Source organism: Xenia sp. Carnegie-2017, unplaced genomic scaffold, assembly GCF_021976095.1.
Source record: "Xenia sp. Carnegie-2017 unplaced genomic scaffold, XeniaSp_v1 HiC_scaffold_20, whole genome shotgun sequence".
NCBI classification, from domain to species: Eukaryota; Metazoa; Cnidaria; class Anthozoa; order Malacalcyonacea; family Xeniidae; genus Xenia; species Xenia sp. Carnegie-2017.
Genome location: NW_025813483.1, coordinates 11,450,704 through 11,474,436, shown reverse-complemented (window position 1 = coordinate 11,474,436; position 23,733 = coordinate 11,450,704). Strand labels below are relative to the sequence as shown.

Sequence of the window (23,733 nt, the reverse complement as noted above, 5' to 3'; positions counted from 1 at the left end):
AACATTCAAGTGCAGCATCAGATAGACACATAGCAAATGCATTTTCCTTACAACTAAACGCACCTTGCTTATGCTGCTGTTCAATCAAAGGATGGGAAGAATAATAAGGTATATTCATAAACAATTCTATGCTTGTAAGGCATCGAAGAGTGGTGGCTAAGGTTTCATCACCACACATTGCAATGGAGCATGAATTATAAAGACAATTACCATCACCAGAAGTCCTATATTTTGATATAACAATGGAATAAGTGCAAATTATCAAATGACATAGAAATAAAACATTATGTTTTACAGAGTTTATAAGTTATGACAGCAATACATTAACTGCAATTATTTTTACAGGGAAGACACATGATATGTATCTGCATCAAAATTACGTCCTTTAAATCTATGCCTGCATTATAAATATAACCACAATCATTACTTAGATTAAAATATCAGCATTTATCTAAATAACCTATCCATATAGTAGAAGCCGTAAAGACATAAGCAAATCCAGGAATGAGTCATTTCACATTAAAACTTAAATTTCAAATGCTCTTGGGTTTGTCCATACCACCACCACATATGTGGGAAGTGACAAACAAATGTATTTAAATACAAATGATACAAACCACACAATATAAATAATATTAAATACAACATTAAAGGCATGTGCATTAAGAAGTCATAGAGCCTTTGAGTCTGCAGATTACAGATCTACTGTGCAAATTTATTTGCAAAATTGACACAATAACAATTTATTTGCACAGTTGCATACAGTACATCACAAAGTCTAGTCAATTATAAAATTTGTCGAATTTTTCTAGTGAAATCCAGTGTGGCACGTATTACTTATTAACTTACTAACTTTATTGGGAAGTGATTTATGCAGCGTAATTCCTGACTTCGAGGGAACTGCAGTTTTGAAAATTGACATATATGAACATGCTGTATGTCGCCACTCTCGTTTTACTCAGTTTGGCTGCAATAATTCTCTCGCATTCTTGCCGAAGTGATGAAATCCCACTCATTCTTGCCTTTTCGTCATAGGAAGGCGGTTTATTCAACAAACTGCGCAGTTGCTTTAACGTATCGTAAGATGACATTTTGAATGTTTCCAAATTAGCACAATTAAGTTGTCCATACACCAAAATTAAGTCATAAAAAGCAAATTACGCAATTGTATCGAACTGTTGCCACTGTCACTGTTGCTGTGATTTGTGATATGATTGGTTAAGCAACGCTCGACTGTTGCCACAATTAGCAATGTGATTGGGTTAGCACGTCTGGCTGTAGCCAAAGCTCGCTAAATTAAGCAACAAACTGTTGCCGATTTCATCATAATCCATTCAGTGTGATTTTGAACGATGCGATCGCGTTTAGATGATTTATAGGCACATACTTCATGTTAGTCTTTGTATAACCTTAATTTAACGAAGTACAACTTGCACTACGCATGAATGCAAAATTGCGAACCTGATAAATCGTTTTATGCGATTTTTATGGGACTGATATTTTTTGCAAAATTCTGACTGTTGCCTTTGCAACGTTTGCAACAGTCTAAATCCGCCCCTGCAGCCCTATGAGTTTGAGCCACGATTTGAGACTTACGTCGAACGTGTGAATTGGATGAAGAAAGCGAAGACGAAGATGCCGTGCTTCACACTAGACTTGACAATGTAGACAAAGACATAAAAAGTTTGAGGTCTTCGTCATTTGATGCATCGTTCATTAATAATGGATTGTGGGTCAAAATAATTTTTTATAAAGGTGTAAGTGTGAACATTGTCAATTAATGAATAGAATAGAAGAATCAGTATGTTGCCATGAAATATCTGAGGTTGTGAATAAGAATGAGAAAGTTTTTGAAAAAGACAAATTCAATGACAAACCACAATGCATAAAAGAAAATCCGGAACCGAAAAACAATGTCTGACTACTGATGACCATAGAACTAAAGCATGGAATGCTACCTAAAGCAAACAATTGAACCCAAATCTTACACCCAGACACGCAAGATTACACCAAGACACGCGTGTGTAGTGTTTCGAGATTCTCTCGCGGAGTGAAAATTGATTGAGTACACACGCGTGTCTAGGCGTAAAATTCGGCTTAAAAAATTACTAGGCTTTTCTACTACAGGTAGTGTTCCATGTATTTTAGTTCAATGCTGATGACTTACTCTTGTGAAGGGGAGCTATGATTGGTTGCAACTTTCTTCCATTGCTATGGTTACCATTTAAAGAGGCAGGAGGTGTTCTCCAAGCAATAGGTTTTAAAATAATTCTCGCATAATTATTTTCACTTTCTTCCATAGGTACAGTTTGATTTCTCTTTGCTTTCCTCTTCCTCTTTTCCTTTTTTTGTTCGTTTTTACTGTCGACATTTGTTGTTTGTTCTGAATTTTCTGACAATGTCTCGACAACATGAGCCTCCTGTAACATAAAAATACGTATTTCCATTTTATATGATTTAAGATAATGACATATTGAAAGTAAAAAATTTTCCACAACAAATTGTTTGTTAAAATAACTTACGTCGATAATTTTGGCATGTTGCTCAACAACATGGCTACAAATGTTTTCATTGCTTTTTTTGACAATTCCAAACACAACATTGTCTTTTCTGGAACAATTTTCATTTTGATTCTTTTCTGTTTCTCGCTCACGTTCAGGTCTCTCTCTTTAAATACGAACAATTCTTGTGACATAAAATACTTTCACAATCAAAACAAGCTTATTTAAAGCACACATGATTTAATGTCTTCAAATTAAAAATAATTTAATAACACTGTATATAATTAACCTTTTTTATAATTTACATCAATAAACTTGTTAAAATGTTTCCTTGCTTTACACGCATTACTACTCACTGATCAAGGAAAGAGAGGTTGGAGTTGATAAAGATATTTTTAGCATTATCTCAGGAGATAACAAACATCAATAATAAAAATTTTAGTCTTTGAGAAATACATTCAAAATTAAAGAGGACAAAAGCAATGGAACTACTTCTCTCAAGATGTTTTGGCTAACATCATCTTCAAGTAGACGGTGGTTAGATGGATACAATGACCTCGTTGAAATCAAAGCATACACAAATAGATGAGAAACTCCCGTTCATTGCTGAAATTTCAAAGTACTTTGATCTTGTGGCGCAATTGGCATCAGCGATACTTCATTTTATTTCGTATTCCTACACTTCATTATAAATTCCCTAGTCCTTACCCTCTTGTTGTTCATCACTTTCCTCGTCACTGTCTAGAGAATGTTTACCTTCAAACCGTCCAACTTTCTCCTTCGGTTCATTAAAAGAAACTCGTTTTGTTGTAGACATTTTGTTGAATGTTTTATTACATGTACGATTGATTATGTTTCTGACCACTGAGTGGTTTACCTTAGCCTCCAAAGTATGAAGGTTTGTTACACGGGCGGGAAACTGAGAAGTAGCCTTCGTAAAGGCTGTAGAGGGATAAAAAAAATTTTTACTCATCTTGGGGAGGAAAGCACAGAGAAGAAGAAAGGAGGGATGGAGAATAAAATAAGTCCATTTATGGCAACGATTTAAGATAATGTATAGGATCATTAGCATGTTATAAAATTATACAGTCAAGACTCAAGGCAACATCAGGAACGATGATTTTATTGTTTGTTTATTCGAGACTGAAATGATTCCACCAAATGATATCTTTTAGCTTAGCTCTTAGAATCAACTTTTGGGAAACCAAAAAACAAAAGGAGCCATTTTAGATATATTTATTATTATTACTATTATTCATTATTATTATTATTATTATAAAAGTATTAACTGATTGCGCCTACATCGCAAAAATGGTTTTCAGTAGGACCCTGTTAAATACAATAACTATATTGCATCCATGGATTAAAATAATACTAAAACTTCAAATAAAACATTCATAACCTATATTTAAAAAGTTCCAGACTCTGATTCTCCCTAATATTCTTATGTAACTTGTTCCATTCACATGCAAACCTGGTAAGCGAACTTTTGTTCACCTAAATTTGTTTTTACTTGTTGCTATATGTTATTCATAGATTTCATACATTAGCTATTGTTAATGTCCATGACGAGATGAACAGAAAAATTACGATCGTTTTTAGACACTTAAAGATTGTATTAAGGTTTACTCTAAAAAATAAATTACCTTCATTCTTGTTTTCATCATCTAACAGGTACGATAACTAAATTTAGTAGTTACGAAATGAAAATCTACAAAAAAAAACACACTGAAAAACTTTGTATACCTTGTTCACTGACCAGTCATCATCTCTTGCATTGAATTCTAATAAAACTAGAAGTCAATGAAGTTTGATCAAAGTTTAATGCTTAAAACATTAAATATACCGAATACCTTTCAGTTTCATCAAAGTAATCAAGTTTTGCACCGAGTCAGTCTTTTAAGTTTTACTCTACTCTTTTTTAACAGTTATTGTGCCTTCTGACGATTGAAACCACGGTTATCTATTCTCGGCTGAAAAAAGTAATGAAATAAAAAGGACGTGAGCTGATGATAAAGTTTCATATATCCTCTGCGTTATTGAATTAGTTTATATACAAGAGTTTTTAGGACTTCACAGCATGTGAACATTATATATTCTGTTGCAATATCAAACGACCAAAGTCCACTTACTGAAAAACACAACTAATTTTTTTAATAAACAAGAACTTAAATGAAAAGATGTAAGCTATGTTCACCATCATGTTTCTTTAGGCTGCAACAAAAGACAAAACATTTTTGTTGGCCAAAAAGTACTTGTGAGTTTAAGGTGTGTATTCTATAAATCCCTCAAATCTATATATAGGTAGACTATTGTGGATGACAGATGAACCAATAAATTCACTAAAGCATAAAATGCATCAGTTGATTTGGAAGACATTAAATTTCATTGCCAAGAGCTACAGAGCCGAAGTCAACAGTTAAATTCATAAATTTTTCTTACAGATCTTGGTTAAGTAAAAAAACATGCAGTAAGAAGTTTATGAGTTATGTTTCAAGTTGTACATTCTAATCATTTTTCACATATAACTGTTGGTCACAACTCACAAGTTAAGTTTAACCAAAGAGCTAAGCTGTAGGAGTTTGACAATATGTTTGACATAATGACAAAGTTGTTAATTTAATTTAAAAAATTTATCAATAACTTCATTCTTTAAAAAATTGTAATTTCATATATTGTTTATTTTAAAAAAAAAATCTTTATTTGTAAGATAATACAAATTTGAGAGACATGATAGCCATAGGAACTGAATTTACAATTACAAATAAAAACTTTCAATTACAATTATGCAGACAAGCTACATTGCAAATGAAAAGTCCCAATTCAAGCATCAAAAATAATGGTAGTTTAGTCCAAATTCTATACTAATAACGTCTTCACCGGAAAAACGTTCTTTACGCACAGTAGGTCGATTTATCGCTTCTAACAAATCCATTGACCATTCAAATAGGAAACTCTTTACTAGAAAATATAGAAATGGAATCAGACTATATATATTTATTACCTTTGTATTAGTCCTAAATTAGAAATTCTTAGGGCAATTGCCATTCAATGTAAGAGACGTTCTAAACATGGATCTCGCATACAATTCAAGACGAGAAACTATAAAACCCGTGAAATTATAGTTGACGAACGTATTTTACAACAAAACTGTTTCTCACCTCATATCCTTGGTGTCCTGTCCGATGGCATCAAAAATTTTGTCTATAAGTGAATTTACATTCGTCAAATTTTCGAAAAACAACTCTCCATTATATTTACATATAATATGCATTCTGGCCAGTTAGTCTAGCTGGAGTAATGGCGGACGCAACAGATGCGCATTTGCGAACTGGGTGCTAGTGGGGGACAGATTTTTCGCTACGTGACCTTTCTGTTATGTATCTATTCTGTGGTCAATAGCAACAGAGCCGAAGTCAGCAGTTAAATTCATAATTTTTCTTACAGATCTTGGTCAAGTAAAAAGACACGCAGTAAGGAGTTTATGAATTATGTTTTATATTGTACAGTGATTGAAAAAAAAATCACCATCAAGATGTATTATTTGCTTGAACACATGTCTCAACACAAAGAACACATGTCTCAACGAGAAATGTATCATACGAGAATCAAATAAAACCGTGTTTTTAATTGTAGAAATGTGACAACCTACAACGGACAGTGATTAACGCGACAATTCTATTACAAGAAAGTTGAAATTGTGAAATAACAGCTGAAATAACTTTGGTGAGAGAGAAAGGTATTTACTTCCGTCTTCAATAGTTTTAAGATTTATTAATGGGTTGAGACAAGAGAGAACGTCATTGAGCACATTTTTCTATGCATAAATGGTGAAGATATTGATTGAAAAGATGATGGCTGTATGATAGTTCAGTTTAACTTTAACTTGGGTGACATCGTGACAGGACAAAAACAAGGAGAAATATGACGCTTAGAAAAAAAAGGAAAGGTATACTTTAGTATGTTTAACATTGGGTGTTAAGAGAGGGTTCAAACTTAGGTATGAGAAGGCTTTTGTGGATCATTTACCCGTAAGTGTCAGGAAAAGAAAGAATATTGAGAAATCGTGTTTATGAGAAAATATAGAGGAAAGTGATGGACAAGAGTAGGGTTTTCGTGGATATTCTCTGATACTCTGGAATTTTCCAGGGCTGTGACATAGGTCATAAGATTAGGAAGGGATGAGGACGTCCCTTACATGAATAAAGTGCCCTGTATGTAATTTGCATGACAAAATGCGTGGTATAATTTTGTATATTATCAATCGGATTACTAAGTTCAAAAATGCGTTTCGATTTTCCAGTCATGTTTACGAGATTACACAGACCACGCATGACTTATATTATATGAGATTTAATTCAAGTTGTTCAGACATTATTATACGAGAATTATTTAATTGTTGGGGATCAAAATTTTTCCAAAAAACAGCGAAGAATTATAAGCTTGGATACGACTGGCTTTGTCGCAAAGATACCCTTAAATAATTCTATCGAACTCCAATAATACTAAAAGTCAAAGTTTGAGTTTAAATGCACATATCAGTTGCAGTGAGTGGATATTTTTTAGTTTCAACACGATTCCCTTTGTTATCAGTCACTAACTGATGAAACCACAGGTGGAACATCTTTACTTTCCTTATATTTGAATATTTGAATGTACAGTGATCGTTATATATGATATGTTCTCTAAACTAAATGACATTTGTTTTCTCTCATCCACGGACTTGAACTGATGGATAAAATTTCATTTACGCTTTACCTTGTGAAAATAGTTAAGATGTGACTTAATTAGCAATGCACAAAAGGTCTTTAAATGATGTATCTTGTGCACATTTTATATTCTGTTGCGATGGCCAACAACTAAAATCCATGCACACATTAAAATACAAATAGCTTTTTCTGCTTTATAAAAATTAGCGTGACAAGTTGCGGTAACAATATTAACCGCCGTGTTTGAGAGATACTTTAAAAATGCTGTCTAAAGCCTAGGCCACACTATCGTCCATATCGACGAAAATTAGAACGAAAACTGCCGCAACGAAAATTTTGAACGAAAACTCGACGAAAATTTCGTTTTTGTGCGTATTAGAAGAGTTGAACTTTTGACCTTTTTCGTCAACGAAAACGCATACTATTGGCTAATAATATCAGACTTTGTACCCAAACATGGCGGAGTGGCAGGAGGTTTTGATAAATCTGATGGGAGAAAAACCAATTTTGTATGATAAAAGTCACCCGAATTATAAGGACTCGAGGAACAAGAAAAGAAATCACTGGCAAGATGTTTTGGATGAATTTAACAAAATTACGGACTTGGCGTGGGATAGTGAGTATTATTGATAGTCCGCCGACACACTTTTTATATCAAATCATGTATTTCCATTATTTTTAAACATTTTACAGTTGACGCTATCATGAAAAAGTGGTCTAATCTGCGTGATTCGTTCATGCAGTACAAAAGGCAGTACGATCTTAGAAGAGCTAGTGGTGTTGCTGCCACTGACGAGCCGAATTGGAAATGGTGGCGACACTTTGATTTGTATTTAAAAAAGCAGTAACTTTTTCTTCAGAAGAAGTAATCTTTTTCTTTTAGATATCGCTATTTTTTCTAATCCGTCAAAAACGCCGCTTGCTTATTGGCCAAAAAAGTTTTGGCTTTGCAAACATGCTTGTAATTTTTCGTCGTGTCTGGCATGCATTTCGTGCACGAATTTTCGTTTCGTTTTCGTTTTCGTCAAAATAGACGATAGTGTGGCCCAGGCTTAACACTGTGTGGCAGGAAGAACTCGAACGTTTTCAAGGTGTGGCCTATAAATATATGCAATTCGTAGGCAATCTATTGTCGATGACAGTTAAACCAATAAATCCACAAAGTCATTAAATACATTAAAAGTTTCTAAACATAATCAACTGTATATTGACACCGTTGCCGAGAGCTTAACTTGAACTGCAACAAAGTCAACAGTTTAGTTAAAGGGGAAGTTCACCCCAAATACAATTTATGTTCAAATGATAGGTCCTAGTTCCCTAAGGTTTGATGTGAAGTCATTTGTCTTTATTCTAAATATTTTATGAGATATTTGAAGTAAAAGATACGAAATATTGCTAATATGGCGGCGAAGTCTAGCGTCGCGCAAATTTGCAGCGGCTTACTTTATGACGTCACGAGAGTGCCTAAGTACATATACCAACGCTATAAAATACAATGATATATAGAGGTGCTCGTCCTTATATATCGATTTTACGATGAAATTTTTTGATTTTTTGTAAAATATTTACAAACCTTTTTTCCGATGGATGTCAATGCATGCCATAAATAAATTGTTTCGAATGAAGATATGGACATAGAATGTTTTGAAAGTCAGAGTGATACAAACAGTTCTAAAGATTCCACTTCAATGATTTCGGACGATGACACAAGTATTCACGGCATGGACTTTCAGCCCTTCAGTTTGAGCCACGAATTTAGACTTACGTCAAACGTGGTGAATTGGATGAAGAAGAAAGCGAAGACGAAAATTCCGTGCTTCACTATTATGGAAACTATTTTGCAAATAGATGGGTAAATTTACGATTTCATGCATTAACAAATAACAGAAAAGTATGCAGAATTTTATTAACAAAAACAGGAAAACATCAGTATAATTGGCGTTCAAGTCAGTCTTAAAAAATACGATCTTTAATATGTATTTTATGGCTTTTCAAGAGCATGTATAATTGCTTTTCAATCGTTGACGGACTAACAAAACAAGCAACTATCTCACCTGTGAGAAGCGATATTTTCCTTTTTGTGGAAACTACGACATCCAACAATTGAACGATTGAAGTGTTGGCATTATAAAAGAAATGCTAAAAAAGATATCGTCACAGAATATGGAGCTAACGATATCCGTATTCTGTAATATCGTGTTTGTTTTTGAAAAATTCTTTATAATTTACTATACACACCAGGGGGAGGTCGAGAATATTATTTTTCTGCAAAGCGATCATTTCAGCGGAAATACGTCCGTTGGCCGCCATTTTTTTGGCGACCTCGCCCCAGTAAAGTTAGCCGCTCCAGTTATTATAGAACTCAATGATTTTAGTTCAATGCTGATGACTTACTCTTGTGAAGGGGAGCTCTGATTGGTTCCAACTTTCTTCCATTGCTAGGGTTACTATTTAAGGAGGCAGGAGGTGTTCTCCAAGCAATAGGTTTTAAAATAATTCTCGCATCATTATTTTCACTTTCTTTCATAGGTACAGTTTGATTTCTCTTTGCTTTCCTCTTCCTCTTTTTCTTTTTTTGTTCGTTTTTACTGTCGACATTTGTTGTTTGTTCTGATTTTCCGACAATGTCTCAACAACATGAGCCTCCTGTAACATAAAACTACGTATTTCCATTTTATATGATTTAAGATAATGACATATTGAAAGCAAAAAATTTTCCACAACAAATTGTTTCTTAAAATACCTTACGTCGATGTTTTTGGCAGGTTGCTCAACAACATGGCTACAAATATTTTCATTACTTTTTTTGACATTTCCAAACACAACATTGTCTTCGCTGGAACAATTTTCATTTTGAGTTTTTTCTGTTTCTCGCTCACGTTCAGCTCTCTCTCTTTAAATACGAACAATTCTTGTGACATAAACTACTTTCATAATCAAAACAAGCTTATTTAAACACACATGATTTAATGTCTTCAAATTAAAAATAATTTAATAACCCTGTCTATAATTAACCTTTTTATAATTTACACCCATAAACTTGTTAAAATGTTTTCTTGCTTTACGCACATTATTACTCACTGATCAAGGAAAGAGAGGTTGGAGTTGATAAAGATATTTTTAGCATTATTTCAGGAGATAACAAACATCAATAATAAAAATTTTAGTCTTTGAGAAATACATTCAAAATTAAAGAGGGCAGAGGCAATGCAACTACTTCACTCAACAAGTTTTGGCTAACATCATCTTTAAGTAGACGGTGGTTAGATGACTACAATGACCTCGTTGAAATCAAAGCATACACAATTAGATGAGAAACTCTCGTTTATTGCTGAAATTTCAAAGTACTTTGATCTTGTGGCGCAATTAGCCTCAGCTCCTACACTTCATTATAAATTCCCTAGTCCTTACTCTCTTGTTGTTCATCACTTTCCTCGTCACTGTCTAGAGAATGTTTACCTTCAGCCATCCAATTATCTCTTTCGGTTCATTAAAAGAAACTCGTTTTGTTGTAGACATTTCGTTGAATGTTTTATTGCACGTACGAGTGATTATGTTTACTGCCCACTGAGTGGATTACCTAAGCCTCCGAAGGCTGAAGGTTTGTTACACGGGCGGTAAACTAAGAAAGTAGCCTGTGCAAAGGCTGCTGAGGGATAAAAAAATTTTTATTCATCTTGGGAAGGAGAGCACAGAGAAGAAGAAAGGAGGGATGGAGAATAAAATAAGTCCATTTATGGCAACGATTTAAGATAATGTATAGGATCATTAGCATGTTATAAAATTATACAGTCAAGACTCAAGGCAACATCAGGAACGATGATTTTATTGTTTGTTTATTCTAGACTGAAATGGTTCTACAAAATGATGTCTTTTAGCATAGCTCTTACAATCAACTTTTGGGAAACCAAAGAAACAAAAGGAGCCATTTTAGATATATTTATTATTATTACTTTTATTCATTATTATTATTATAAAAGTATTAATTGATTGCGCCTATATCGCAAAAATGGTTTTCAGTAGGACCCTGTTAAATACAATAACTATATTGCATCCATAGATTAAAAGAATACTAAAATTTCAAATAAAACATTCATAACCTATATTTAAAAAGTTTAAGACTCTGATTCTCCCTAATATTCTTATGTAACTTGTTCCATTCACATGCAAACCTGGTAAGCGAACTTTTGTTCACCTAAATTTGTTTTTACTTGTTGCTATATGTTATTCATAGATTTCATACATTAGCTATTGTTGTTGTCCATTACGAGATGAACAGGAAAATCACGATCGTTTTTAGACACTTAAAGATTGTATTAAGGTTTACTCTAAAAAATAAATTACCTTCATTCTTGTTTTCATCATCTAATAGGTACGATAACTAAATTTAGTAGTTACGAAATGAAAATCTACAAAAAAAAACACACTGAAAAACTTTGTATACTTTGTTCACTCACCAGTCATCATCTCGTGCATTGAATTCTAATAAAACTAGAAGTCGGTGAAGTTTGATCAAAGTTTAATGCTTAAAACATCATTAAATATACCGAATACCTTTCAGTTTCATCAAAGTAATCAAATTTTGCACCGAGTCAGTGTTTTTAAGTTTTACTTTACTCTTTTTTAACAGTTATTGTGCCTTCTGACGATTGAAACCACGGTTATCTATTCTCGGCTGAAAAAAGTAATGAAATAGAAAGGACTTGAGCTGATGATAAAGTTTCATATATGCTTTGCGTTATTGAAATAGTTTATATGCAAGAGTTTTTAGAGCTCCACAGCATGTGAACATTATATATTCTGTTGCAATATCAAACGACCAAAGTCCACTTACTGAAAAACACAACTAATTTTTTTAATAAACAAGAACTTAAATGAAAATATGTAAGCTATGTTCACCATCATGTTTCTTTAGGCTGCAACAAAAGACAGAACATTTTTTTGTTGGCCAAAAAGTACTTGTGAGTTTAAGGTGTGTATTCTATAAATCCCTCTAATCTATATATAGGTAGTCTATTGTGGATGACAGATGAACTAACAAATTCACAAAAGCATAAAATGCATCAGTTGATTTGGAAGACATTAAATTTCATTGCGAAGAGCTACAGAGCCGAAATCGACAGTTAAATTTATATTTAACTATAGTTATTAACTAAGTATTATTTGCTTACACAATGAACACCTCTTTCAACGAGAAATGTATCATACGAGAATCAAATAAAAACGTGTTTTTGATTGTAGAAATGTGACAACCTACAACGGACAGTGACTAACGCGACAATTCTATTACAAGAAAGCTGAAATTGTGAAAAACGATTGAAATAACAGCTGAAATAACATTGGTGATAGAGAAAGGTATTTACTTCGGTCTTCAATTGTTTTAAGATTTATTAATGGATTGAGACAAGAGAACGTCATTGAGCACATTTTATGCATAAATGGTGAAGATATTGAATGAAAAGATGATGGCTGTATGATAGTTCAGTTTAACTTTAACTTGGGTGACATCGTGACAGGACAAAACAAGGAGAAATATGACGCTTAGAAAAAGAAGAAAAGACATACTAAAGTATGTTTAACATTGGGTATTAAGAGAGGGTTCAAACTTAAGTATGAGAAGGCTTTTTTGGATCATTTACTCGTAAGTGTCAGAGAAAGAAAGAATATTGAGAAATCGTGAAAATCAGCCAAAGGAGATGTGGTGTTTATGAGAAAATATAGAGGAAAGTGATGGACAAGAGGAGGGTTTTCGTGGAGATTCTCTGATACTCTGGGATTTTCCAGGGCTGTGACATAGGTCATAAGATTAGGAAGGGGTGAGGACGTCGCTTACATGAATAAAGTGCCCTGTATGTAATTTGCACGACAAAAAGGCGTGGTATAATTTTGTATATTATCAATCGGACTACTAAGTTCAAAAATGCGTTTCGATTTTCCAGTCATGTTTGCGAGATTACACAGATCACGCATAACTTATATTATATGAGATTTAATTCAAGTTGTTCAGACATTATTATACGAGAATTATTTAATTGTTGGAGATCAAAATTTTTCCAAAAAAACAGTGAAGAATAATAAGCTTGGAGACCACTGGCTTTGTCGCAAAGATACCCTAAAATAATTCTATCGAACTCCAATAATACTAAAAGTCAAAGTTTGATTGAGTTTAATTTCAACATGTCAGTTGCAGTGAGCGGATATTTTTAAGTTTCAACACGAATCCTTTTGTTATCAGTCACTAACTGATGAAACCATAGGTGGAACATCTTTACTTTCCTTATATTTGAATATTTGAATGTACAGTGATCGTAATATATGATATGCTCTCTAAACTAAAATTTACTAAATGACATTTGTTTTCTCTCATCCACGGACTTGAACTGATGGATAAAATTTCATTTACGCTTTATCTTGTGAAAATAGTTAAGATGTGACTTAATTAGCAATGCACAATGTCTTTAAATGATGTACCTAGTGCACATTTTATATTCTGTTGCGATGGCCAAAAACTAAAATCCATGCACACATTAAAATGCAAATCGCTTTTTCTGCTTTATAAAAATTAGCGTGACAAGTTGCGGTAACAATATTAACCGTGGTGTTTGAGAGATACTTTAAAAATGCTGTCTAAAGCCTAGGCCACACTATCGTCCATATCGACGAAAATTAGAACGAAAACTGCCGCAACGAAAATTTTGAACGAAAACTCGACGAAAATTTCGTTTTCGTGCATATTAGAAGAGTTGAACTTTTGACCTTTTTTCGTCAACGAAAACGCATACTATTGGCTAATAATATCAGACTTTGTACCCAAACATGGCGGAGTGGCAAGAGCATTGAGTTCTATAATAACTAGAGCGGCTATCTCAAGCGCGGCCTTAGATATCTGATGACGCCAAAAAAATGGCGGATTTCGTCCTTTGCCGCTGAGATTTACAAAATTGACGCTTTCCATTTCATTTTACTCCCTCCTGATGAAAGAGTAGGAAAATGTATGTGTATTTGGGGATTCGGCAAGCAATTTTTGATGAAAATCAAGGTAAAACCTTAAATTCATAACAGCAGAGTCAACTGTGGTTGTCAGTTGTCTCCTAAGGATGCATTTATAACTATCGACGAAAGACCTATATGTCGGCTACACATGTATGAATGCAGATGTGCGTCGTTTTCTTACCAGCGTCAAACTTGTTTGATCGATTAAACTCTTTAGTCTATACAAAAAGTATATCATAGTTCATCTCCACGGTTCACGAGAGAAGTTAGCTTGTTTGTTATCATTGCTATTTTGCTTCTTTTCATGCAATGGGCAATGCTTTTTCTACAATTGTTGGGATTTTACTTGTTTCTTTAAAAAGTACATATTAAATCTCTGGATATTTACGGATTTTCTGTAATTGAGTTTCATATGAAATTTCAAAGACTCAAGTCTGCATAGGTTTGGTAAATGAAACAAACAATATTGTATAGAAATTACTTTAAGTAACCTTTTTGTGATGTTCTGAAGTGCAACTCATCAAATACTTTTTAAAGTTCTAGCACATTTGATTTTGTTGTATTGATATATGAATTGGTAAATGCAAATAATCATCAAAACACTTATGCTTCCAATGGTGTTTATAATTCATTTGTTTTAATACTTCTACCTTTCTTTTCACTTTGTTTTGTTTTTCCTATATTTGCAATAAAAGTGCACTATTATTTGAATGATTAACACAGTTTTCACCTTAATAATACATTTCATAAGCAGTTGGTAGTGCATTTTGTTCTCTGAGTATCCACATCTAGTGTTTTGTTCATACAAGAATGATGAAGTGCAAGTAGATATGTCATAGCAAGGCAATAAAACCAAATGAATTACATACCTATAGTGTACTTTTATGCTAGAAGCTTAAAGCTTTTAGAAATTAGAAAGTTATTGGATTATATTACCTCTATCATCAATCTCATGATAAGAAATAGAAGCAAAAATTAGTAGAAAACTTTGAAAGTGAAAAACTTTTCTTCAAAAATGCATATGATAAATCTCCATTCTGTACTCTAATAGGTAAATAAGCTCAAATTTTTCTTAAAGAAACATAAGAAATATATAATATACAGTACAGTAACTTTAAAGGTTTCATCACTGAATCTTTAATGCTTCAGTATAGTGCATTAGATATTAGTAACATTCAAACAACACTCAACTAAAATATTTTGATAAAGATATGACATGATTTAAACATTTGTAAAACCCAATGGCTTATACAGTTTGAAGCTTCACATCTGCATCGAGTCATCATCAATCTCAGTACAAATGTTTACATAGACACAAACTTCATGGCCTTCCATTTTACATGTTTGTGAATTGACATTTCATTAAGCATCAAAACACACACAACCTTCTTGCCATCTTTCTTTGGATCATGAACTTGCTTTAAAGCATTCAAGGCATCCTTAGTGAATCCATTGTCTCCATCCATAGAATTTGACCACGATCAAATTAAATAACTCTGGATAGGGCAGACAATAAATCAATTATCTACAGCATTATCATTTTTAAGACTCTGCCTGGTCAATAACATCTTCCAGTCATCTTTCTCCTTGATCTTCCCTGCATGTTGTCAGCAAATAGAACATAACAAGCTCTGCTCCAAATCATGGGTACTGTTGGGGCTGATCATTTCTTTTCTCACAGAGCAAAATGTGTGCAGGGTCTTTTTCTTTAGGAAACTATTTTGCAAATAAATGGGTAAATTTACGATTTCATGCATGACAGAAAGTATGCAGAATTTAAAACAAAACAGGAAAACATCAGTATATTTTGGCGTTCAAGTCAGTCTTAAAAATACGATCTTTAATATGAATTTTATGGCTTTTCAAGTGCATGTATAATGCTTTTCAATCGTTGACGGACTAACAAAACAAACAACTACCTCACCTGTGAGAAGCGATATGTTCCTTTGTGGAAACTACGACATCAACAATTGAACGATTGAAGTGTTGGCATTATAAAAGAACCAAAAAGAATCGTCACAGAATATGGAACTAACGATATCCATATTCTGTGATATCGTGTTTGTTTTGAAAATTCTTTATAATTTACTATAGACACCAGGGGAGGTCGAGAATATTATTTTTCTGCAAAGCGATCATTTCAGCGGAAATACGTCCTTTGGCCGCCATTTTTTTGGCGTCCTCGCCCCAGTAAAGTTAGCCGCTCCAGTTATTATAGAACTCAATGAGCAAGCGTCAAAAACGCCGCTTGCTTATTGGCCAAAAAAGTTTTGGCTTTGCAAACATGCTTGTAATTTTTCGTCGTGTCTGGCATGCATTTCGTGCACGAATTTTCGTTTCGTTTTCGTCAATATAGACGATAGTGTGGCCCAGGCTTAACACTGTTTTTGTTAGGCAGGAAGAACTCGAACGTTTTGAAGGTGTGGCCTATAAATATATGCAATTCGTAGGCAATCTATTGTCGATGACAGTTAAACCAATAAATCCACAAAGTCATTAAATACATCAAAAGTTTCTATTCAACTATATATTGACATCGTTGCCGAGAGCTTAGCTTGAACTGCAACAAAGTCAACAGTTTAGTTAAAGGGGAAGTTCACCCCAAATACAATTTATGTTCAAATGATAGGTCCTAGTTCCCTAAGGTTTGATGTGAAGTCATTTGTCTTTATTCTAAATATTTTATGAGATATTTGAAGTAAAAGATACGAAATATTGCTAATATGGCGGCGAAGTCTTGCGGCGCGTAAATTTGCAGCGGCTTACTTTATGACGTCACGGGAGTGCCTAAGTGCATATACCAACGCTATAAAATACAATAATATATAGAGGTGCTCGTCCTTACGATAAATGTTTTGATTTTTTATAAAATATATGCAAGCGTTGTGCGATAGATGTCAATGCATGCCATAAAGAAATTATTTGGAATGAAGATATGGACATAGAATGTTTTGAAAGTCAGAGTGATACGAACAGTTCTAAAGATTCCACTTCAATGATTTCGAACGATGACACAAGTATTCACGGCATGGACTTTCAGCCTTTCAGTTTGAGCCACGAATTTAGACTTACGTCAAACGTGGTGAATTGGATGAAGAAGAAAGCGAAGACGAAGATGCCGTGCTTCACACCAGACTTGATAATGTAGACAAAGACATAAGTTTGAGGTCTTCGTTATTTGACGCATCGTTCATTAATAATGGATTGATGGTTCAAAATAATTTTTTGTAAAGATGTAAGTGTGAACATTGTCAATTAATGAATAGAATAGAAGAATCAGTATGTTGCCATGAAATATCTGAGGTTATGAATAAGAATGAGAAAGTTTTTGAAAAAGACAAACTCAATGAAAAACCACAATGCATAACTGAAAATCCAGCATTTGCTGCTGTGTGTTTGAATCTTTGGGCTCTTTAAGTAGCTTGGTTTCACTATAGACAGCAGTATGGTGCTTTAGCATCTGTAGCAATTTTCTCCTTTGCGCGTAAGCACAAAGCAGTTATGCGCCTGCCGATTCGTTTTTGGGACTGTATACTATCCTGCTGTACGCGCAGTCGACACAGAATTCTCAATTTTACTCGATATAACTATTCCAATATAACTATTCCACATCACGGATAATCTTAAACATTTTAAGATTTTACATTCAAAGCCAGCGACAGAAAAACCCTGACTTTGAACGTGTCACAACTAATAAAGTATTAACATAAGTTCCTATTTTCGTTCTTCTATAAGCTCCTAGTATCAAATAACAATTGTCTATTACTTCTTTACATATGTTCCGACACACTCCCCCCTTTGAGCCTTTAGGGTCAAACAAAACTTTCTTTCGCCAACTTGCATCCACAGCTGCCGCCCTTCTGGGTCTCCTATGACTTTCTACACTGCTACCCCTTTTTGAAACTTCTCCTTTCTCACTACTGTCTTGTTTTTCTATTTCTACACATCTGTCTTTACTTACCTTTGCATTCATCTCTAGTGGATATAGTTTCTGAAGAGACCTGCTTATGTGCAGTGGCCTTCCCTTGCTAACAACTTCGACTTTGACTATATTATCTTTTCCCTTAATCAATCTCTCGATTCTCGCTAACTTCCAAAATCCTCTTTTCAAACTTTCCTCAAACACAAGAACTACATCACCTACTTTCGGACACAAAGTACCCTTTACTTTGCCAATCTTATGACACGCCCTTAAACTTGTTAAGTATTCCTTCCTCCACCTGGACCAAAAATGCTTTCTCAATCTCGCTAAATACCTAAACCTACGCTTGACCTCTCCCGCATCTTCGTCATTAAAAGTATGCGGAATTCCTTCGTCTGGAATAGATGTTAACTTCTTCCAAACATAAAATGTGCAGGAGTCAGTACATCTACATTCACTTCATCTTCATATACATAAATCAATGGTCTAGAGTTTAACGTACCTTGTACCTCAACTAATGTTGTTAACAGTTCTTCCTTGTTCAATTTAGCGTTACCCAACACCTTCCTCAGACAACCTTTAACCAATGCTGTCATTCTTTCGAAAAATCTACCCCACCAGGGTGTCCTCGCCAAATTAAACTTCCATATCAACTGATGACATTCCATATATGATTTTACCTCTTTATTTCCATAAATCCCCTTCAACGCTTTCTCAGTTGCTTTAAATGTTTTGGCGTTGTCCGAAACTATTAGCGAGGGTGCTCCCATTCTAGCAGTAAATCTTCGCATGCAATTCAAAAAACAACGTGCCTTAAACTATCAACTAAATCAAGATAAATTGCTCTTGTAACACAGCAGGAAAATAATGCGATGTATACTTTTGCCATCTGTCCACCTTCTTTTGCAAACAATGGACCAGCAAAATCTACTCCTACTTTAGAAAAGGGTGGTGAATACTGAACTCTAAAATCTGGTAAGTGCGCTTGTACTGTTGTTTTATAAGCCTGTCCTTGATGTCTTCTACAAATCCTGCAATTTGCTATCACCTTCTTCACGATCTGTCTACCTCGTGGTACCCAATATTTGCTCGTAGCTGAACTAAGGTCGCTCTTACGCCACTATGATGAACCTTCCCGTGGCAATCTTTAATAATCAATTCGGTTACGTGATGATCCTTAGGCAATAAAATTGGTTCTCTAGTATCTACCTCTAAATCTGAACTGCCAAGTCTTCCCTTACATCTAACTATCCCATCACGCTCTACTATGTTTAATTGTATAACCCAGGGGTCTCCAAACTTTACAGCCAGAGGGCCACATGAAAAATTTCCACGTTATCCTTCAGCTTTTTAAATTTCGCAGTGTGCTTGAAACGGAAGTAGGAAGTTGGGAGAAAAATTGACGTAAGCCACTCTTGCTAGTTGGCTTGCGACATAACGTGAACTTTCTGCACAAAATTTATTTTGTTTAATAATATTTTTTTTTCTTAAGTGCCTCTGCGGGCCGGATTGAGAAGCCCAACGGGCCGCATCTGGCCCGCGGGCCGTAGTTTGGAGACCCCTGGTATAACCAATTGCTCATAGTCACTACGTTCCATTAACTCTTTCTGAGCAATTCTAATCAATGCTCGTTCTGCCATTATCAGCTCTGACACTTCCAATGTTTCAGTCCTCTTTGTCTCGTGTTTAACTCTTGCCTTCAAATTGTCTACAAATCGCCCAACGATAGCCATGACCCTTATTAGTCTCTCTAGATTACTAAAGTTGCCAAATTTTATCACACAATCTTTATCTACCACCTGTGTGTTAGCCACTGCTGTCTTCTTGACTTTCGCAAGACTTTCCTCTGTAGTTTTAACCTCTTTTGGCATTGGCCAATCACACTGGGGACCTGACAACCACTTCGGTCCTTTCCACCAAAGTTCACTTTCCTTTAATTGTGATGCCGTAACTCCCCTTGAACCTATGTCCGTAGGGTTATCTACACCCGGACAAAGTTTCCAATTATCTTTCCTGCTCAATCTTAAAAACTCGTTATATCTATGGCGCACAAACTGTTTCCATTCTCCCCTATTACCAATCCAGCACAATGCAGTCATACTGTCCAAACAATAGTATGTATCATTAAATTGAACGTAACCTTCTAAGGCCAACTTCACTGCGTCCATCAACTGTGCTAATATTCTAGCTGACATCAGTTCTTGTCTGGGAATTGTCTGCAATTTTATTGGCGCTTACCTTGTTTTCGACGTAAGCAACTCTACGTGGTAGACACCGTTTAGCTCTGTCGCACAATATACGACCGCACAGTATGCCTTTTTGCTGACATCTGCGTACCCTTGCAAGAGTAACACTTTACCTTACCAAGTAAATTACCATACACACATCTCGCCACACTTAAATCACTGACTCTCTCTAAATCTTCTATCCACCTCTCCTAACATTTTTTCTTGTCACCTTTCAGCTCATTATCCCATTGAGCTTTCTCAATACACAGCTCGTGAAACAATAACTCAGCACAAACTACAACTAGACTCATAATACCTAAGGGATCGAATACCTTGGGTGACTCTTTACACGACGCATCATAAACAACCCTTATCTTGCCTGGTTGTTTTTGTCTCCCTGCGAATAACCGCACGATGTGGTAAATAATGTAATCTATAAGTTTTCCTCTAGTTCTATTACCGGTTCTATAACACCCCTCCTCAATTGATCATTGATTGTCTTGTCATACTCTTCTAAAATTTCCTTTGCTCTTTCAGCCAATTTCCAGAGGCTAATTACAAAGCGATCCGACTTACACTCCCATCCCAATCCTAGTACTTCCTCAAAACGTCCACTGATAGTATTTTCCCCAAATGATGCTTTGGCATAAGTTTGCTCATCAACCACTTTTGAATTACTAAATTCTGCCCTTCTTTCCTCTAAAATGCTTCTTTCTCTCTTTTCTATTTCTTTCAAAACATTCTTATCATTACTTAGCTACTTCCTAAGCCTAAATCCTCCCGCAGCCAATCGCTCACTTGCTGACTCATACAACCTCATTGCTTTCCTTTTGGATTGTTCACCAGACACTAGATCATCGACATAAAAGCTATCTCTGAGTTTTTTAACAAATTCCTTGTCTATCTCTATGAATAAGTCCAAATGATACTGCAGTGTTGCATTCAACAAAAATGGAGAGCAGTTAACCCCAAACACTACTCTACAAAATCAATATTCTTAAGGTCTCACTCTCTCATTGTTTATGTCATCAACCCATAAAAATCTTAGGCAATCCCTGTCGAAAGTATCAACTTCTATATTCAAAAATGCCTTTTTAAAATCTGCCCCTAAAGCGACTCTCTTCTCTCTAAACCTTATCATATATGAAAGAGCAATGGTGCTAATTTGGGTCATTAAGCGAGGAAGCCTTGGGTGACTCTTTACACGACGCATCATAAACAACCCTTACCTTAGTTGTTTTTGTTTCCTTAGTTATACCTAATTTGAGATATACAGTCTGCACTGTATGCCTCGATGCTTACACTCTCTCCCGCCGTAAATGACAACAACTCTAATTGAAATACCTCTCGCAACTTACCTTTAGCCTTCTCTTGACCAAACGACTTGATTTCTATCCATTCATTTTTACTAGCCTAAATACCTGCTCCGTGTATCTTTCTATTCACAAATGACTTGTGATTTCCTGAATCAAACAGCACTCTGACCCTAACACGTCCCTTTTCTTCCTTAATAAAATCCTGTTCTGTCTGTAATGCTACCCTACAATGAGATCCCAGAATAGAATGGTTGGTTTGAACATCGCCTGTAAGAATCCCATTGGCTTCACAAATTGACCTATGGTGTGCCTTCTCACATGCATTACATTATCATTACTATTACAATTCTTACTGACATGTCCTTTCTTCAAACAAATAAAACATCTTCCGTACTTACGAATGAGTTGTTTTCTCTCAGTTACATTGGTTATTTTCTTACATTCCTCTGGATTGTGTTCCCCGAGACACATTTTCTTTTCGCTTTACCGTTCGTTGACTCCTCGTTGCAACTCCCGTGCTTCGCGTGCAGTGTTGATGCTGACCCCATATGTCTTTGTCGCGACGTTTCTCGTTGTTTCTCCCCATCCTGTCTCTTGTTTTTTTCGCCGATCGGTGTGTGAGCTTCTCGAAGCTCCAACTCTTTAAGAATGGCGTTCAACGCATCTTTCATTGACCATTCCGTGAAATCGAATCCTCTTGTTATTGTCAATCAAAAAGTACATAACTTATGGTCCTGAACATAAACGAAATCGACATGTTGCGTACAGAGAGTTAGCTCGTTGATGCTGGGGAATTTTAGGCAAGAAAATAAGAGTACTTTTACCGTCTTGTATTGTCAGCTGTATTGGAGCACATTTTCCACCTCCTGGGATGAAAGAGAACTTTGAAGAGGAGTTTGTCTTTCATTATGGCCGCACAGACTTTCAACAAGCAAAGTTACAAAGCAATCAGGCGTAAAGAGCTCACTACAGACGAATGAATATTTAGCATCGCGAGGGTTATCTCGTCGAATTTTTTGAAGCGAAACACATTTCATGTGGTTTGTGGGCAAGCGGTGATAGCTTATATATTCTGACCTCTAGTTTTACCCATCCATTAGTACGGTTTGGGACCATGCAATGGGGCATTTTTCATGCAATTTAACAAAAAGCCGCATAGGTAGAATACGACAGTGTAGTGTTTTTAAATGTCAAAAGCCTATTTACAAGATAAGTTAGCACTCACGTGACGTCATAAAGTAAACCGCTGCAAATTTGCGCGCCGCCAGACGTAAAATATTTAGAATAAAGACAAATGAGTTCACATCAAACTTTAGGGAACTAAGACGTATCATTTGAAAATAAGTTGTATTCGGGGTGAACTTCCCCTTTAAAAAAATTTTTACGGTTTTGGTCGAGTAAAAAGACCCGTATAGTAAGAATATACGGATGAAGTATGTTTTAAGTTTTATATGACTGTCCGTGGAATGACAAAAATGTGCTTCATTGTAAAAAACCTTTGATTAAAATGATAAAACAAACCGTAAACAAAACGATAATTTCCTTCCGTCTTCAATAATTTTGAGATTTTGATCTAAAAGTTGCTGATAAAACATAACGAAATAATTATATTTTTGTTTGTGCTATTTTTTCAACCTGACGCAAAGTATTTTAGTTTTTAGATGACGGAGAACTGAACGCTCAGTGAAAAGAAAGCAGAAATAACAGAAACGAAGGAAGAGATGGCAGAAACCATGGAAGGGATGACAAAGACGAGGTTAACAGGAACGTCAATCGTTGGAAAGGAAAAAGAGATGATCAAAATTAAGGAAAAATCAAAAGATCATGTCATCAGAAATTCCATTGAGTGAAAAAGAAAGAATATTGACAGATTTTCTATGAATTAATGCCTAGTTATTTCCAAGAATACATGAAATACCTCACGTGCAAGCAAGATTATATAGACGTCATGTTAGAAAAAGGAGAAGAAGAGATGTCCGAAGAGGATTGGAAGCAGATGATAATGAAGGAAAAAACTTTCCTTGATGAGGAGGAAAACATCTTCAAAATTGAAAAAAGAAATGT

General features: G+C 34.9%; 1 protein-coding gene and 2 long non-coding RNA genes across 3 annotated transcripts; 1 reads left to right on the top strand and 2 right to left on the bottom strand.

The window, feature by feature from the left end:
• Nucleotides 1-2,058: 2,058 nt before the first annotated feature.
• LOC124442242 lies at nucleotides 2,059-3,374 on the bottom strand. Its single transcript, XM_046992754.1, has 3 exons — nucleotides 3,210-3,374; nucleotides 2,523-2,667; nucleotides 2,059-2,420 (listed from the first exon to the last, which is right to left on the bottom strand). Exons 1-3 carry the CDS (start codon nucleotides 3,316-3,318, stop codon nucleotides 2,261-2,263), a joined length of 414 nt encoding a protein of 137 aa, XP_046848710.1. The 5' UTR covers nucleotides 3,319-3,374; the 3' UTR covers nucleotides 2,059-2,260.
• A 1,787-nt stretch (nucleotides 3,375-5,161) lies between these two features.
• Nucleotides 5,162-5,832, bottom strand: LOC124442251. Its single transcript, XR_006947191.1, has 2 exons — nucleotides 5,663-5,832; nucleotides 5,162-5,462 (listed from the first exon to the last, which is right to left on the bottom strand). It is a non-coding gene; the product is annotated as an uncharacterized LOC124442251 (long non-coding RNA).
• Nucleotides 5,833-5,881: 49 nt separating this feature from the next.
• Nucleotides 5,882-11,607, top strand: LOC124442247. The gene is made up of 3 exons (XR_006947188.1): nucleotides 5,882-5,974; nucleotides 6,138-6,240; nucleotides 11,056-11,607. It is a non-coding gene; the product is annotated as an uncharacterized LOC124442247 (long non-coding RNA).
• Nucleotides 11,608-23,733: the final 12,126 nt, after the last annotated feature.

What these genes read in the sequence shown, in the direction of transcription:
- LOC124442242 (XM_046992754.1), bottom strand. Translation starts at nt 3,318, where the DNA reads ATGTCTACAACAAAACGAGTTTCTTTTAATGAACCGAAGGAGAAAGTT. An exon ending in AAGTGATGAACAACAAGAGG is followed by an intron (nt 2,668 to 3,209) that starts GTAAGGACTAGG and finishes TCGTATTTAAAG; the next exon opens with AGAGAGACCTGAACGTGAGC. An exon ending in AACATGCCAAAATTATCGAC is followed by an intron (nt 2,421 to 2,522) that starts GTAAGTTATTTT and finishes TTTATGTTACAG; the next exon opens with GAGGCTCATGTTGTCGAGAC.